At 43.1% G+C, this 18,843-nt stretch overlaps 1 protein-coding gene across 3 annotated transcripts in view; it reads left to right on the plus strand.

Moving 5' to 3' along the window:
* LOC105079181 (histone-arginine methyltransferase CARM1) overlaps positions 1–18,843 on the plus strand; it is a 269,300-nt gene that overhangs the window by 230,497 nt on the left and 19,960 nt on the right. For 2 of the 3 annotated variants that reach the window (XR_012506359.1, XR_012506360.1), the window contains exons 12-13: positions 8,791–8,880; positions 14,096–17,149. Coding sequence is in view for 1 of the 3 variants with exons in the window: in XM_010967891.3 (XP_010966193.1) it covers positions 8,791–8,884 (94 nt within the window). In the remaining 2 variants the exon portion in view is untranslated. Of the gene's footprint in view, positions 1–8,790; positions 8,885–14,095; positions 17,150–18,843 lie in introns of those variants that run through there. The other variant, XM_010967891.3, reaches the window with a different exon arrangement.

An 18,843-nucleotide genomic window follows, 5' to 3' on the forward strand; every position in this document is an offset into this window, starting at 1 on the left:
CAGGGTGTGGTGTGTGAGGTAGGACTGCTTCCCTCTGGTAATGGACTTCATGAGGTCCCTGCAGTGATCACTGGGACTTACGTCATTTTTACAACCCTCTATTTTCTTTCATTTTGTTGGAGCTTCTCCTGGATGAGTTAGAGGAGGAAGGAGTCACAGAGTGGATCAAGGACTCTCAGGATATTGGGGGTACTCAGAGGTCATGGCATTCACCTCTCTTCCCTCCCAGCCACCCCCTCCCTTCCTTGGGCCTGTGCTTAAACACGCCAGTGACAGAGAGCTCACCATCTTGCCAACCAACCCTTCCATTTTTAAAGTCTGTCTGTCTTTAACTACAAAACCTGACATGCTTGCGTGTAAGGTGAGAACTACAGAAGTGCCTAGGGTCCAGCCGCACTCCCACCCCTCCCCCATTCCCCAGGTGTGACCCCTTGTTCCTAACCCTTCCAAGTGACGCTCGGTGCATGTGCCAACAAGTAATGCTGTTGTGGGGTGGTTGTTTTACAAGAATGTTACATTTGCTGTCTACAACTTAAGTTTTCACTTAGTAGTAAGTGCTCAGTCTGCGTAGGTAGATCTGCTTTGTTCTTTTCATAGGTGCAGAACAGTCAAGGGCATGGATATACCATGCTGTCCTTTTAAAGTCCCCCGATTGACTGATGTTTAGGTTGCTTTCGATTTTCTTGTTTGCCATTGCAAAAAATTCTGCACTAACTTACCCTTGAACGTAGAGCTCGTGCACTGACATGAATATTTCCAGATGAAATACCTTAAGAATAGAAATGTGCCTGTCAGAGACTGATAGACCCTGCCTTTCTCCAGGGCTGCTCCAGCTTCCACTCACTCCAGCAATGACTCAGCAGGCCCATTTCTCCAGATCTTGCCTGAAACTGAATGTTACCAGTCTCTATGGTTTTTGCCAATCTAACAGACTCCAGAATAAGTGTTTGAAGTTGCTTCTGGTTGTTTTGGCTTATTTTTTTCATTACTGATAATGTTAAGTAACTTTTCATGTGGTCATTAGCTATGACGACTCTCTTCTACTTTAGACGTCCCTGATTATTCAAAACTTACTCTTGCTGTCGAGCCTATGTCTCACTTCCTGTAGAGTCTACTCACTGATCTTAGTTGTGTTTCTGAATTCAAAACAAATAGGTCTGGTGAAGCCTCCAAACAGCAATTGTTTCAGTGTTAGGAGAGTCTGACCCAGTATCCTGCTGGTCTCCCTGTTCTCAGGCTGACATCCTCAATGCCTCCATCCCAGAAGAGTGATTTTGAAGTAGTTTAAAATTTAAGTCATCCCTCCTGGAAAAACCCAGGTTCTCAATGTTCCCTTTAAAATAGTTTTCCAAAACTACAGGACAGCATATGTGATTTGTTAAGTGCTGGGTACAAAGTGACAGTGACCACGGCTATTTTGAGTACCATATTTATATTAAGGTGATCCAAGTTTAAGTTTGAGGGCCATTTTACTTGAGTGTTTAGGCAATTAAAACCAAAAAGTGTATTTTTACATGATCTGCTTTTACGTCATTTCTCCCTTCTCCTAGTACGCAGCTGGTTTCTGTCATCTTTGGTTCAAGTTTTTGTATTTATTCTACTCGTGCGTTCATCCTGCTGTCTTTAGATCCTTACTAGAGCTAATGGTTCATTTTATTTATTTTAAAAAATTATTTTGTGTAGCATATTAGTGATTCCTACCATTTTGTATCATTTGCAAATTTAATCAGCAAATTTTTACTTAAAAATTATTAAGCAGGAAGAGGCCCAGGGTGTAAATCTTCCTTCAAAATTTGCACAGCCTAGTCCACGCCCTTTGGATCTGGTCATAGAAGTAGCTCAAAACCCCTCCACCTACGCTCATGTCCAGCCCACACCCCTCAGTCCTGACCAGGAGGAAATATGAACCGACCTTTATCAAATGTGATTCCAGGTGAGTTTCATCTCCGGTTTCGCCCTCAGGGCTTAGTCCTCTAACCCTGCCAAAAAGGGAGATGAAGCTACTTGAACATTGCTATTATTATTCTTCAGTGAAGCTGTGCTCTATCTCTAGCTATCATAACTTTCTGTCTCCTTAAAGGGCTATTTAATTTTTAATAGACAGTGTAGTTACACTGTTCACAATGAAAATGTACTATAAGCCTTCAATGAAGTCTCCCTCCCAGGCCAGACTGCATTGGTCCCCCTGCCCTCTTGCATCACGGAGCCACTGCTAACCGTCCTTGCCTAGCCTCTGAGGCTCTCATGTTGGATATACACCTAGGGAACACTGTACTTGTATGGGTATTTTTTCCTCTGCTTTTATACCTAAATGGCAACATTCTACACCTGTTTTCTGCATCGTAATGTTCTCACTTAATGATACATCTCTAATACATTTCCATATCAGTACACTGAGATTTTTCTCTTTCCCTCCCTCGAGTTACTATATTTCTGCATCATGATCTTCCTTCATAAAAATTATTGCTTCCTTCATAAAAGTAAGGGCTTCATTGCAGTTTTAAAATTTTGTAGCAAAATGTTTGCTCACATTTTCCAATTTATACCATCTTTTATCTAATGTGTTTTTCATCTGTTAGTAAATTTTGCTCCTTTTTTCCTACTTTTTTCTAATAACATCTTTATATTAGTGTTATGGTTGTTCATCATCCAATTAGTGGGACTTTTCTGGACAGAGATTTATAAGAAAGAAGTTCCTGTGGTGGGGAGAGATGCGGCAGTGTCCGTGCTAGCGTTTTTCTCAACTCACACCCCATCCTTCTGTGCTGCCCCAGAGTCATACTGCCCCCTGCACACAGGGCTGCTCTTGTGATTCTTTAGGTAGTGCTATATGTTCCGGTTCCAGGAGCCTCACTCACCCCAGTTCCCGCACGTCATGTTGTGCTTTTGCATTTCAGAAGGTGCTCCTCATCCTCAGGGAGGGTGTTTGTGTGAGCACATTCTGAGCTGTTCTGCCTCTCGGCTGCCTGACCCTCTCTGCACTCCTCCTGTACTTCATCCCATGCGGCTTACACCCAATCTCAAGTGCTTTTGCAGCCTTACACCTAAGTTGAAGATGGCACATTATATCTTCCTCCCAGTTTTACAGAAAATGAGGTCTGTGCTCTGCAGTATCTTTCTAGTCTCCGTGTTTGGCTTCTAGGAGGAAAAGTGGTAAATACTGACTTAAGCCATGTTCATCCTGGGAGTTGCCACTTTGTTCCTAAATCCTAATATAGCCCGTGTTTCCTGACTAGTTTTTTTTAAAAGTGCTGAGAAGCAGTAGCCAGCATCTGCCTGGAGTTTTGGACTTTGCCCTGTCTGCTTTGTGCAAACCAGGATAACATTCGCTTACTTTGAAATATTTATATATTACATCTTAGGGTGTAATTAGGTGAGTGAATTCAAATCATCTTATTCTTCCACTACTTTTGTCTAACATATCTTGGGTTTCATTCTTATCAGTCATATTTTTCTACCCTCCTCTCCTTCCTTCCCCTAGTAGGTGAGAAGGAAGCAAACCATTTTCTCACACCTGCCTCATGACCCCTAGGACTCCTACAGCTTTCCACACCTTTATTATGGCACCGTTGTCATGTTGTTATTATTTGCCTACATGTGAGCTTCCCCAGAAGAGGGCCTGAGTCTCACTCTCTGGCGTCCGTCCTCACTGGTACATTTCAGAGACTGAGCAGTGATGTGGAATGACTACCTGAACGGAGGAGTCATATGTTGATGATCCCTCTCTTATTAAAAACTTGGTCTGGCCCAACCGAAAGAAGATGCTGAGATATCATGGGTGTGCAGTACTTTGCAGGAGGGAGACAAGGAGGAAGTTCTTCATCTTACTAGATCAGCACCCTTGTGCAGTGAAGAGACTAGCTTTGGGAGTTTGGATGTATCCCTGTTCTATCCAGTCTCTTCTACATACTGGTTGGTACTTCTGTGGCCTTGAGCACGTTAATGAATCTCTCTAGCACCCCAGTGTCTTCACCTCATCATCTATAAAGTAGAATTTATAACAATTGTCTCACTAGGCTTGTGCAGGTATTAAGGGAGATATAGTGATAAACACATAGTAGGTCCACAGTCAGTCTTAGTTACATTTCCTCTTCCCTTGTTCTCTTTCTTAGCGCTCATTGTATCTCATCAGATTTTTTGTTTGTTTTCCTTTGTATTTTCTACAGACTTGAGCACTTCCTCAAATGTCAGGGTTTTCACAGTATTTTTTCAGTAAGGGGCTACTTCTTTGTTCCACGTTAGGTAGGATCTCCCCCTCCCTTATCGTCAAATATTCTTTTAAACTCTCACCTCCTGGGAGAACTCCCTGTGCAACCACACCAGTGTGACAATGCCTGCCCTTTTCTTCCCCACCAGGAACGTTTATGATTGTACTGTTAGCATTTTATTTCTGACAGTCTCCCATCGTTCTTGAGCTGTCATTCATTTCATTGCTCTGGACAATAAAATAGAATTTCTCTTTTTTATGAACTTTATGAAATTTATATCCCTAAAGTTCACAGAAACGGTCTCCAAAGTTGTTTGATTTTGTGCACCTATGAGTAAAAACACTTTATGTATATGTCCCCCAAATAGAACAGTATTTATTTTTACTTATGTGAATTACTACAGTAATAAAAATAGAAAACACAAAACTAAGTGCTCTCAATAGATAGAGAGACAGACGTATGTGAATGTATATCTATATACCCTAGATATTCACACATGCAGAGACATGTCTGTGTGTATATATACATATACACATATAGAAATTCATGTAGTGTGCATTTTACAAGACACACAAAAATAGAACTAAAAAGAATTAATTGAAAAAATAAATATGCCTGATTTTGGGATCTAGCTCATCTTGTGCCAAAGTGTTTTTGAAACATAATTTAAAATTTCTGGATCCCAATGAAGGATCTGCTGTATCCAGATGTGCTGCCAGAGAACTTGATTTGCAGAAAATTTGATGAGCTTTGTTGTTTACAAAACTAGAGAAATGCTGACCGAAGAATTAAAGCTCTGGAAGCTTCAAGTGCTGCTCCTAATGGCCTTCACTCAGCTGCTCTACCGTGGACCTCACCTAAGATGAAACCTCTCACTAGCTGTGTATTTGGACAGCTGCATCAGAAGGGATTTTTAAGGGGAAACTGTCATGCACAATTAGGTGCAGGGAAGCAGTAGTGTGTGCCGCTGCAGCTCTAAGTCACGTTTCTTTGTTTTGTAGCGTTAGTCGGATTCTTCTAGCCTGACCTTTGTCGTTCTCACATGGTTGGTATTTACTCAGTAACGTGGTGCTGAATTATTTAAGATGAATCAGAGTCTTCCTGAGCCACCCGACCTTAGCAAACCTGAGGCACTTAGGTGAGCGTCACAGATACCTCAACTCTAAGCTACAGATGGCAAGTCCAGCATTTACCTAGTGAATTCACTAGTTTTCAGTGTATATTTGGTAAACTGTATGAGTCTCCTAGAGCTGCAATAACAAATTGCCACAAATCCAGTGGCTTAAAACAACAAAAACTTATTCTCTAACAATTCTGAAGGCTAGCGACTAAAAACAAGTTGTCAGCAGGGCCACATCTCCTCTGAAGGCTCCAGGGAAGAACCCTCCTTGTGTTTTTCAGCTTCTGATGGTGCCTGGCAATCCCTAGTCTTTCCTGTAGCTGCCTCACTCCAGTCTCTGCCTCCGTCGTCACTTGGCCGTCTTCTCTGTGTGTCTCTCTCTGTGTCCTCTCTTCTTCTTATAAGGACACTGGGCATTGGATTTGGAGGACACCCTAATCCAGTATGACCTCATTTAAACTTCAGTACATGTGCAAAGACCCTTTATCCAAATAAGATCAGACGCACAGGTACTAGGGGTTAGGGCTGGAGCATACATTTTGGCAGGATGCAGTTCAAACCACTGTATAGCTGAAAAAATTAAAATAACAGCTCAATAACTTCTCCCACACCTGATGTAGCATCCTACCTCCTTTCTGGGGCACACTCAGACCCCTTTGCAGAACACTGGTCTAGAGTCCACAACTGCTGAGGTTTTCATTCCTTTCTTTAATCAGTAAATCTTCAGGGACGTGGGTCATTTTTCCCCAAGTTTCCTGTCACTTCTGTTTCTCCATCCTTTTCTCCCTCAATGGTCAGCCCTAGGCCTGTCCCACTGTTGCACCTTCAGTTTTCTCTAAGATGAAATTATCACGAATCACCACATTCTCCAGTAAGACACGTCCTACATATGTTGTTCCCAGGCTTCCAATAATCTCGAATATTGCAAAAGAAATGTTGGTACAAAGCAGTGGTTTTGTATTCAATTCTTGAACTAAGGTGTGTCCCCACTTACATCACTTGTGCTGGCACTTAAAGATTTAAAATGACGAAGTTTGACAAAGAACTAGGTTTAAAAAAAAACACATTGCCAAATAACTGGTTTGAAAGAATTAAGAGTTAATTAGGGTCCTGTAGACACAGTCTTTGAAGACTGTACATTATTAGTTGCTTTATAAACCTTGCACATTAATTATTGGATTTGGAGTTGGCCTTCTGGGCATCTGGGCACTAGCATGACACTGGTCCTGGGATCAAAGAGTTCACTTTCCTGAAATTTTAGGTTAGGACACATCTTCTCGTTTGGATGAATCTCTGTCAAACGAGTGAACGTCACCATCCCCCTCCCTCATCCCTAACCAGCACCCGACCCCCCCACCTCCCCTCCCCCCCACCAACACACGGAAGGGCTCTGAGAACAAATCTGAGCTTTTCACGGACCAAACTGAGCCCTGACATGACACGTCTTGAAGCTCTATTTTTCTTGCCATTAGGAAAGATAGGACTTTGGTGACAGGTAAAGAAGAAGAGTGGGCTGTAAAAAGTGAGGAGAAAGTGGCAATCTTATCAGACCTACTGTCTGAAAAAGAGCCTCGCTGAAGACCCCACCGCAAGAACGCACCAGTTGTTCCTCCCAGTCCCGACAGGAACCACTCAGTTCCTAGGTGTGACCAGCCTGACTCATACATGCATGTCCATAAACACACACATTTGAGCCTCCCTCGGAGTACTCAGTTTCTGCTTTAAGTTCTATGTGAATTACTTCAGTTATTGTTAAGAAGATGTCTTTCATTTGGCAACATATGTTAGTGTGTCCCTCCCTGACTTGTTTACTAGGCGATCTCTCAGCCTTTCTGTGAATCCAGCAAAGGCTGCCCTACTCCTCAGGAGTTCAGTGTCTCATTCTCCTCAAATCTGCCTTCAAGTATCACAAATGCAGTGAACTGCCAGGTGTGGGTATCATGGAAGAAACATTTTAGACAAACAGAAAAGTTCTGAGTCAGTGAGATGAGTTGAATGAAATAGAATCAAAGGATATAATTGATTTTTTTAATGGATGGCTAGTCTTCCTCTTATTTTGTCTCCAATAAAATGCAGACCTTGAGTTACTGGTTTTACAGAATCTGACACTATATTTAAACCTACCCAGGCCACTGTTGGTAATGATAGGGTGGGAGTGGGAGTGGAGGAATTTAGATCACAATTTAAAAAAATTCTGCAATTTAAAAAAAAAGTCTAGTTATCAAGGAAGTTCAAATTAAAATAATAATATTTTAATCCCAAACATTTAAATTTTAAGGGTTGGAAAAGGTGTGATGAAATTAGCACTTTTACACTTTGTATGTGACGAAGTAATTTGGTACACTTCCTGGAAGACATTGTAGCAGTAAATATTAGGGCCTTAAGTATGTCTTCAATGCTTTAGCCTGGTGAGTCTACCTCTAAGAATTTACTCCAAAAAAAAAAAAAGAAGAAGAAGAAGACGATGACAAATCCTAGGCGGTGTATAACGATGTATTACCTGAATGTCTTTTGCAGCAGAATTTCTGTCATAAAACCAAGTGTTTGTTTATGTAAGTAACAATGTCACGATAAAAATATATTTAAGAATGGGGAATTGTTCAGTAGTTGTGCTGTACCCATATGACTGTTGAAAAACACATTGTCAACAATTATAGGATAAATGCTTGCTAATGTTAAATAAAATAGAGATATGGAAGAATATCTATAGAGAGAGAGAGAGAGATAGACATAGAAGGGAAATATTCTGCAGTGTTAGTTGAAAGAGTCTTTGTCTAGTGACACTGTGGATTATTTTGTTTTACTTCTATTTCTCCTTATTTCTCTGCAGTGAATGTGTCACACTTTTATAACCAAAAAAAAAATACGTGTATTCTTGAGAATGACAGTAAAAATTCCGCCAACATGGCCGCTTCAGATTAGTCTTCAAGAATATGTCGTATTACTTGTCCTTATTAGCCAGTTCTTGGCACTATAAAAGCACGAGCCCTCACCTGGGGTCTCCTAAAATCATTCACATTTGTTAGCTGTTTTACGTCATTTTGAGATTTTACCCCATCCAGTCCTCCCATGATTACTATTCTTTTAGTACGTCAGTGGTGACTTATAAAGGGTCTGTGGTACTTTAAGCTATTTCTGTCAGTGATACTGGTAAAGCCTTTTAAAATCACTGTAACCAACCAGAAATACCATTACCTTCATGATATTTAGACCAAGGAATTATAGCTATCAAACTCTTGTGACAAATAAACAATTTGCCAACACACAAGCCTTCAGTTGCCTCTACTAATGTAAATAATATCCAAATAAATACACGCTGACATGTATAAGATGCCAAACACATACTCTTAAAACCCTCGTGAAGTAGGTGTGTCTAGAAGATGCCCTAAATGTCTGTGACTAGCTGGCACCAGGCTTGTGAGATGATACGTTGTTGTTGTTGTTTTTCTCCCTGCCATACAGACAGAGCTATGACATTCAGATTGTAGCGCTGGTAAACCAGACGGGCTTCCGATCTGGGAACACCCTCGATTTAAAGAACCCTTTCTTCAGGTAAGATGCCCTCATCCATTTCACACCTGTGTATATAGAATCTCACTTGACCATAGGACAGGTAAAGAGGTTTCAAATAATTCTATCTATCCTAAGAGGAAAAAAGCATCTATTCTTCCTCTCTAAGGAGACTTGGATCCCAATAAGGAGTTGAACATTTTATGTCTCATTAAGCAGAATTCAGTAGAGAACTGTCCCACCCTGAAACAGAGCGCTCTGCAGAGCCCTACAAAGGGCGTCCTCCTTCCTGCTGAGCTGTAATGAGCTGTGTGACCTCAGGCAAAGTCGCTTTCCTTCTGGCATTCGGTCTTCTCTGCAAAATGTGGAGTTGAAAGATGATCTCCTCTGACCTCTGTTCACCGTGGGATGACTATATAGCAGTTGTTCGGTACACCTAAAACATGAGTCCGTTTAAAGTACATTTTGGAGGGGTTTTTTTGAGACCGTGTACGTCAGGACATAACTCTCTTTGGAAGCTATGCAGATTTTGTCAGACACAGATAACTTGCCACAACAAGCTGGATACAACAAACGTTTCTTGAAAAGCTCTCCATTTTTATACCTCGTCAATATGAGCCTATTAAAACTCCACACGTGAAATCAACCACACAGATAAAACCACCGGACACTGTCATTCTTGACTTCCTTATTAAAAAGCAACTTTTCCTTCATATTGTAATGTCTCCCCAAGGCTTTAATTCAAAGCATCATGTCTGTATAGTGTTGGAAAGCTTAAAGAGAAGAGGAAACCCAGGAAACCAAACCAAGAATTCTTTGAAAGAGATGGGAAAATGAAATGCTGACCTTGAAGCAGGGGAGGAAAAAAGTGGACAAGGCTGTAACTGCGTATGTTGTGTGCAGGGTGTCACACGCGGTATGAGTCTTTGAAACCTATTTTCGGTTAGGAGTATGGATCTCATCTCTAATTCTGAGGGAAGGAAGGAATTCTCACTCCCATCACTTTGCACAATCCTGCCATGTAAAGCAAAAGGCACAGGCTTTGGCCTCAGAGAGAACAGGCTGGCTAGTCACCAGTACTGTTCAACCTGCCTGAGCCTCAGTTTTCTCATCTTTAGAACAGGATGAACAACATACCTCGCTGGGAGGTGGCAAGGATTTCTGTAACACCTCCCAGTGAGGAGCAGTTCCCATAATTGGTGCTTAGTAAATGCTGCTCTCTTTTCTTCCTGTTCTCTGCTCACGAGCTCACTCTGTGAGTAAATAGATGTTGATCTGTAGTTCATTGCAATCCATTGGATTTTGGAAAAGAAAATGAATTTTTGTAAGCTTTTAGAAAACCCACCTTTTGAATGCAAGAACCATGTGAACTAGTAGTTCTGGAGTCCCACTTTGATTTCATTGTACAAAAACAAGGTTTGAGCCAGAAAACCACCTAGGGAGGGCCTTGGTGTTGACCAGCCCCTAATTTTCATGAAGGCACACACACACAGTGGCCATGAGGTCAGAGTGAGAGTTTGTCAGAGATCTAGTGATGCTCAAGATGGCCAGGGCCCTGTCAAAGCAGGGGGACTGTGGAGCACCGAGCAGCCGCCTTTCCTCTACCTGTTTCTCTCAGCAGCAAGGCTGATTGATAGATTTAGTTAAACAGATGAGATGCTTAAAAATGTGGCTCCGCTGGGAATTCCAGATCGTGATTATACTTCTTTACTATCCCTTTCCTGATGTCTAGGCCTCAATATCCTCGGCAGGGATGTGTAAGCCAAAGGACAGAACCTTTGCGGAGTACTTAGCATATAGTAGGCGCTCAGTTAAATGTTGACCAGTGATAATACCCTTCTGCTCAACCACATTCAACTCTTGTTATTGCAGCAACACAAGGGTGTGTGTGTGTGTGTGTGTGTGTGTAGTACATGTATGTTGAGGGAAATTAAAATAAATGGCATTACCTAGAATAATTATTAGCCTCAAAATAAATTTCTCTCCATTTGCTCTTTATTCTACCCGTTTTTAGGTCACAGTAGACCCAACTGACACACAAAAGCAAAAGACTCGTGTTTGTTTTTCAGCCAGTCCCCGATCCACCTGACCACCAGTGATATGCGGTCCACAAATGAATTACTGGAAACATGAGCACCCAGCATTATACATGCTGTGAAAGTTGCTGTTTTTCCGTGGGCAGGGTGGGGGGACCTTTATTTTGACTATTGACTATTTTTAAGTCGTTTGAAAATAAAAGGAGAGCTAACAGCTGTCACTAAAAGTGAGCAAGGGGACAAAACTACTCCATCAGGGAGGGAAAGCTCTCCAGTAAACCAGTAGATTTGCCCAGAACTGTGAGAGGAGTCCCTCATCACTCAGGTCCCAGACAGTCTGTCCCAGGACCTGGCCAGGCCACTGGCCATGCTGGGCTGCGGAAGTGTCACCACGACCAGGGCAGATGCAGCCCCTGCCTCCTTGAAGCTCTCCTTGTAGTGGGAGGGAAGTGGGCAGGAAATAGCCAACTGCAGAATTAACTGTCATGACAACTGCAGTGCGTGACCTGAAGGAGAGGTAGAGGGCGCCAAGAGAGCATTGATGGGGAGATCTGGAGCAGAGCAAACCCATAAAACCAGAACCACAGGTGCCCCACACCGAGAAGGAGCTGACGCTGCTTGAGAGCACTGGGAGAGAGAGCCTTGTGGTACACTGTTGCGAAATCCCACTAAGGGAAAACAGGACCCCCAAATTTCCTGTGGAACGAGACCTTAAGCATGCCCACTTCTGAGAAGCCTTCCAAGCCCTGGGCTGGCTTAGGTGCCCCTCCCACATCACTCAGAATGCCCTGTGCAGACACCGCTTTTAGGGCACCTGGATGACAGTCTCAATTTTATTTCTCTGCGGTGCCTCGTACCTTGAGCACGAGAGCCTACCTGCTGCCTTTGGGATACAGTGCTATGCAGTAGGTGCTGGATAAATGCATGATGAACGGGGAATGAATGTGGCACCAGGGAGCTCCTGATGGGACCTAAAAGAACTGAGCTTGTGATAGACGCTGTAGCCCAAAGGCCAGTTTCATCTTCCACACTCACATTGCAAGCCAAGCCTCTGTTCTACTCACAAAACAACTGAACCCTCTTTCCCCCAAACATTAAGTTCCCTTAATTTCCTCAAGTTAAATATTACCTTCCCTGGTGCTTTTTTTTCACCCGAATCATTAAGTAGTTATTGTATGCTACGCACTCTTCTCAGTCCTAAGGTGGAAGAGAATGAGATGCTTACAAACTCCCTGGTCTGGTGGTTAGATGTCCCCCCTCAGACATCAGGAAAGAAATAAGATAATTTCAGGTAGTTGTAACATTTCTGAAAACGATAAACAGAGTAATGTCTCCCTGATTTCAAGAATTACTGTAAAGCTGCAGTAATCAAGACAGTGCAGTGCTGATGGAAGGGTGGCATGTAGATGAATGGAATAGAATAGAGGTCAGAAACAGCGCCGAACTGTATGTGAGTCAGTCTTCAACTAAGTTGCACACTCAGTGGAGAAGTGACAGCCTTTTGAAAGTGATGCTGAAATGACTGGATATCAGTAGCAGCTAACTTCCTTCCATACCTCACACCATCTCAAAATTAACTCAAAAGGGATCATCTATTAAAATGTAAACATAGAAGAAAGTATTTGTGACCTTCATTAGACAACAGTTTCTCAGATGTGATACCAGAAACACAGATCATAAAAAGAAAAAAATGATCAGTTGTACTTTATCATAGTTTTAAAAATGAATGAAAAGATGTCACAAGCTGAGTGAAAATATTTGGAAATCATATATCTGGAGAAAAACCTAGTATCCAGAATATATAAAGAAAGTGTGATATAATACTCTCAAAGATAATAAGAAAAACAGTAAGAAAATCATGACTTTTTTAAAGAACAAAAGATTTGAAAAGATTGAACAAAAGATTTGAACAGATACTTCATCAAAGAAAAAATAAGCACATAAGAAGTGTTCAAAATCACTAGTTATTAGGGAAAACGCAAGTTAAAACCACAGACATACCACTGCGCACCTATTAGAATGGCTAAAATAAAAATTCTGACAGTACCAAGTGCTGAGGAAGATGTGCAGCTCCTGGAACTCTCATTCATTGCTGGTCGGAATGCAGAATGGTACAGCCGCTTTGGAAAGCAGTTGGACAGCTTCTTATGCAGGTAGACATTCACTTAACCACATCACCCGGCAGTCCCACTCCTAGGTGTTTATACAAGTGAAATGAAAACTGCATTTGAATGTTTGCTGTAGCTTTTTTTATAATCACCAAAAACTGGAAATAACTATCATGTCTTTCACATGGAGAATGAATAACCAAACTGGTCCTTCCATACACTGGAGTAATTTTCAACCATCAAAAGAAAGGATGGATGCATAGAATAATACAGTTGAGTCTCAAATACATTATGCCGAGTGATCAAAGCCAGACTCAAAAGGCTACAGACTCTATGATTCCATTTCTCTGACATTCTGCCAAAGGCAACACTGGATGCAGAAAGCAGATCAGAGCTGGGGTGGGGAGCGGCTGGCTGGAAAGAGAGCATGGGAACCTTTGCAAGGCGCCACGACTTCTCCGCATCTTGATTGTGGCGGCGGCGTTATGTCTTTATGCGTTTGTCACAACTTACAGAACTGCACACTAAAAATGGTGGACTTTACTGTATCTATAAAATATTTTAATTATATAAAACTTACAAGAATGAAAAAAGGGGTAGCAGAGAACCGGCGAACACACAGAGGTGTGCCGGACAGGGGCAAAGCCAGGCACTGGAGGTGGGTGTTACGTACGGCAGGTGATCTTCTCTTCCAGGCCTCTCGGAAGAGTGGAGACTTAGATGTCAGGAAGGAACCCGCCTGGGCAGACGTGCACATGCATGCAGAGCCTTCTGCAGGGGAACAGCAAGGGCAAGGGCCTGAAGCAAAACGAACCTACTGCATAGCAGGAGAGAGACAAATAAGTCAGTGGGCGCTTAGTCTTTGCTATAAGCCTGTAAAAGAAGAAAAAGTTTTTTTAGTGAACACAAATCTGGATCATCATCTCAGATCTGAATTTAGGCTATGCATAATCAAACTTCCTAAATATAGTGGGTAAATATAGATCTAAGGCTGCCCATAAAAACTCCAGGGAAGGGCCTGGGAGTGGGAGGGGGCGGAGAGGGAAGGAGTGAACTCTGGCTTTGGATCTGGTGGAACTTCTCAGTGTCACAGTATCACCTTCTCTGTTTTAGGTTTGCTTAGAAGATAGTGACATGCCAAGCCATAAGTACACGAAGGCCTGAAAAGTCCCATGACATGCAAGTTCATCCTTCATGTTCCAAACACGTGTTCTAAATTTTACAAGGATGTTGAGGTTTATTTAAATTCCCTTTTCCCCCTAATGTTAAAATGTGCATCCTAATTTTACTGACCAATCTATTTCTTGGTGCTTTTTTATCTGGACTGGCTCCTTACAGCTTTCTGCATGTAACTGAAGAATACTTTTCTTTTTTGCTATCTTTTTTTTTTTAATTAGTAGACAGCCAACAGCACTGCTTTAATTGTTGAAGTATTTAAAAAAAATTTAACAGAATCCTACCTCATGTTTATATGTATGCATATGTATGACATGACATAAGAGCATGTTAGGGGCGATCTATTAGCAGTTTTCATCTGTTTTTGCAAATATTTTCAGCACATCAACAGCTAGTGCCTAGTTCAGCAACGTGTTAAAGAATTTTTGCCTTCTTTGTGTGATGTCAGGAATGTTCTTCATTGGCAGTATTTGATGACTCTGTATGTAGTTAAGAAAATGAAGATGGAACCTTTGTCAGCCCTCATAGGCTCACAGTGAAAACGTACAGCGTGAGACACCGGGGAGGCCTCTCCTTTACTTTAAGACATTTGTTACATGTCACACTTCACAGGGTGATGAAAATGGTCTTTCCAAAGAGTGGGTTTCGCTCTGGCCCCCAACCCTTATGAAAACTGATGTCACGTCAGCTTGACGAGCTAATGAAGGCCAACAAGCAGCCTGCTCGCTCCGTGAGGGAAACTGGGGTGAAGACCAGTCGCCCAGCCCCTCCGCCAGCCGGTCGCCCACCACCGTCACCCTCCACTCGGGGGCTTCGGCTCCTGTCCGCTCAGTTTAAATCCTCCCTCCAGCTGCTCCAGCAGCCTTACATCGCCGCAAAGCCGCCTCACAACACACCCTCTCCAGGTGCCCTGCTGGCCCCCTTCCACACTCTCTAAAACCACCTTTCCTTACCGAACCCTTTCTTGCTGCATTTTATCACTCCATACCCTGAACACACACCTATCTTTCTCTTCTGTTAACTAGCTCTTTGTGGGTTGGATCTGACTGAGGTCAGTTCACCTAATAATGTTCCACAGCACCTAAGAGTACACCTAGTGCATGGAAGGTGCTCGATAGCTGTACATTGCTAAATAAATTTATCCTGAACTTAAGAGTCATTGGAATTATGGAATCAGGCCTGACAATGCTCTAATTGCCTTCCAAGAATGGGAGGTGGACATGGTGTAAACCTTGGATTATAGAAGCACAGTCCAGCTGCTGCCGCTGCCTCCACCCACACCCAGGGCAGACATTCACAGTCGGTTCCTGCACTCTTTCCCGCTCATCCCTCATGTGGTCTCACTGCCCTTCTTGGCCTGATGCTCTTGGAAGCCATTATCAGTCTATAGAAGTGGGCACAAGAGATGAGCCCATGACTTTTAATGATTCGAAAAATTAATGTTCTCAGTCTTTGAACAGTCCTGGAGATCTGTAGTAGTTGTGAGTTTGTCATTTTGCTGAAGCACAGATTTGCTACAGATACATGCTACGGGATGGGTGTGAGGAAGTGAGTGTCTTTCTGTCAGTAGCTCAGAGGATGCACCGCCATGTAATCAATAGCTATCCCGAGGTAGTCCTTAAAAATTGGTTTTCATCATCTTCACTTCATTTCTAGAAATTTAAGTAAGTTCTTAGTAAGTGTTAATAAACAAATGATGCAGGGTAGAGCTTATTTTAATGGAGAGATTTAGTAACTTTACTACTTATTCCAGTCTTGTCTCTATCGAATTATTTGGAACCAATGGGGATGACGTATTAAGCGTTAATTTACTGTGTTTTGTGGGGAAATTACATTTTAATAGTATTTGCAGATTTGAAAGTGACCTCAAACATGTCCCCTGTGAATATCAAGAAGAGATTGAGAATTTAGGGAAACCTTGGAAAACTCATCATTCATGAAGCTATCACATCGTGATTAAGACAAGGCCAAAGCCCTGGGGAGTCATAGCAAGTTGGTCAGGAGCTGATGTCAGGAGCTGCTGGGCAGCAGCCTCCACCTCGGGCTCTGCACCCAGGTCAACTGTGGGACTTGGAAGTCGCGAGGCTGAGGAGCTCCAGGAAGTACACCAGAAAGTTGCTGTAGAGGTAAAATTATGTTTTTGACAGCCAGTGACACAAGACCCTGACTGAAAGTATGTTCCACAGTAAATCTATCGTATCACAGCACAATGAGTCCAGAGGTAGAGTGGACTCCAGGATTGCTGATTTCATCAGGGACTGAGATTCTTCCTTCCTTTTGCTCTGCCGTCCTTCCTCATAGCATAACCCTCCTTAGAAGCACAAGGTGACCGTGGAAGTTAGAGGAGTCACATCTATACACACAGGATGTCCAGGGTCATAAAAGAGGCTATCACTTCCGGTGCCTCCTCTTAATGATAATGATAGTTAACACTTACATAACACTTACTGTGTGCCAGGAACTGTTCTAAGCCCCTTATGAACATTAACTAATTTTGATCCTTACAACAACCCTATTAGGTATGTATTATTATTAACCCCATTTAACAGATGAGGAAATGGAGGCAGAAAGAGAAGTAACTTTCCTGATGACATGCAGCTAGTAAGTGGCAGCACCAGGATTATAATCCAGGCATTCTGCTCTGAAGTCTGTGCCCTTAACCACCAAGCTCTCTACTACAAGAAAGCCTTTCCAAAAGCAACACACAGTTGTGCCTTCCTGCTTCAGTGGCCAGACCTGAGTCACATGCCCACGTCTAAGCCAATCATTTACAAAAGACATGAGATTACCACAGAGCAGCTGATCAAGATTTATCACTGAGCTGGAGAGAGACTCATCTTTCCCAAGGGATGAACCCTGAAAAAAAGTCAAGTTCTGTTCCCCAAGAAGGAGAATGGACATAAAACAAGGAGCCAGTATCACCTGCTTATGAGGGGCTGCCTACAAAGCGGCCAGCTACACGACCAGTTTCATCTCCTCTGCGCTCATAAGGTAAGATGGTGTGTTACTCCGTAGTCATCTGTGCATGTCTCTCTCCCTCTTCCCACTTGCTCGCAAGTACTCCAGAGATAGGCACGCATCTCACAAATCTGCATATTCCCCACGGGGCCTGGCATAGGACCCGGCTTATAGAAAGTGTTCAAGAAACGTTTGTTCATTGTAATTGAATTTTCATTCTCAAGTCTACTTAATTGGAGAGGTCAACAGTTGGCCATGCTCAAGGCAGGCAGATAATGCATTTTCACATTGATCTAGCAATCAAATAAATTCTGAGAAATTTCCCTTGCCATGCAAAATAGCATGAAATCACACATTAACATAGGTCAATGCAAAAGCCCAAACTTATCACATTGTTAGTGTCTTGCACTCAGCACCCTTGGAAGTAACATTAATGTCACATTTTTATTATGACTTGACATTTCCACAGTATTTAAAGATACACATCAGAGAGCCGTAGACAGAGCAGGCTACATAATTTTACCACCCAGTGCAAAAAGGAGATGCAGAGACCCAACCTGGATAGATAAATCATTCTCCCCTTTTATGAGCCTCGTGTCCCAACCCCTGTAGACAGGTGACCCCCAAGAGACTGCAGCTTCCTGGCACCTAGATTGAGAGTGGGTGGGAGGGCCTCATGGATTTCCCCACCGAGCTCAGTCTCTGAGCGGGAGATAGCATTGCTCTTCCCCAGCCCGAGACGCAGCAGGACACGTGCCTGATTCCAGCTCTACCTGTGCCCTGCCAGTCACCCCCTGGGAGCAGAGTGTAACAGCAGGAGTTGGGCCACCCTCACTTGATCCTGCAGTAGTCAAAGGGGCAGAGGCAGGGAGGGGAGGCCAGGCAGAGCCTGGGGCTTAGCGCATGCATGAGAATTCATCCGAGATAGGTGGCGGGAAGGCAGGACCACCTGTGAGCCGGGGCCATGAGCCGCAGGTGCATGCTGTAGTCCCAGCATACTCCACTTACAAAACAGATTGAGAGGTAAAAGTATTAAGGATCTGAAGACAGTGACCACAGAACATAAACCTCAAACACCCTGCGTACAGGATCCTTTGCAACTGCACTTATCACACACACTGGCCCTAGAGGTGAAGTGTGGTGCCTTCCTCAGCTGTGAGTATCTGTCTGTGGGGAAGAGCGACATTGTCTTAAGTCATGCTGACTGCATGCACGAGCTTGTCTGAGGGGACAGGGAAGAAATTAGACAATGAAGAGGGGAATTGCTCTCTGTACAGGTGTTCATCCTGGGTTCCATTCAGTGGGTCCTCTCCAAATATATATATGCCATGGTGACTTTGGGCTTCTCCCTGTAGACAGGGAACCAGGAGCCATTCCATGATTCTTATGTGGAGTGGCACAGTCAGATCTGTCTCATAAATGGGTTTCTCTGGGGACAGTGTGGAGGAGGAACTCAAGGAGGCAGCAGCTCTAGGCAGGCAGGTGAACGAACTCCTACACCAACTATCACTGAAAGTGATGTGACAGCACAGTAGTTCAGGATGAGGGCTCTTTAGTTAGAGTATCCCTGGGTTCACGCCCTGATTCTGTCACTTACAAGGTATGTAACCTTTGGCCAGTCACCTGCCTTCTCTGAGATTCAGTTTCCTTACCTGCTAAAATGAAGTCATAGCAATAGGGTTCTTGGGGGATTGAGTGCAGTGATACAGATAAAGCACCTAGCACAG

Source organism: Camelus bactrianus, chromosome 4 (genome assembly GCF_048773025.1).
Source record: "Camelus bactrianus isolate YW-2024 breed Bactrian camel chromosome 4, ASM4877302v1, whole genome shotgun sequence".
NCBI lineage: Eukaryota > Metazoa > Chordata > Mammalia > Artiodactyla > Camelidae > Camelus > Camelus bactrianus.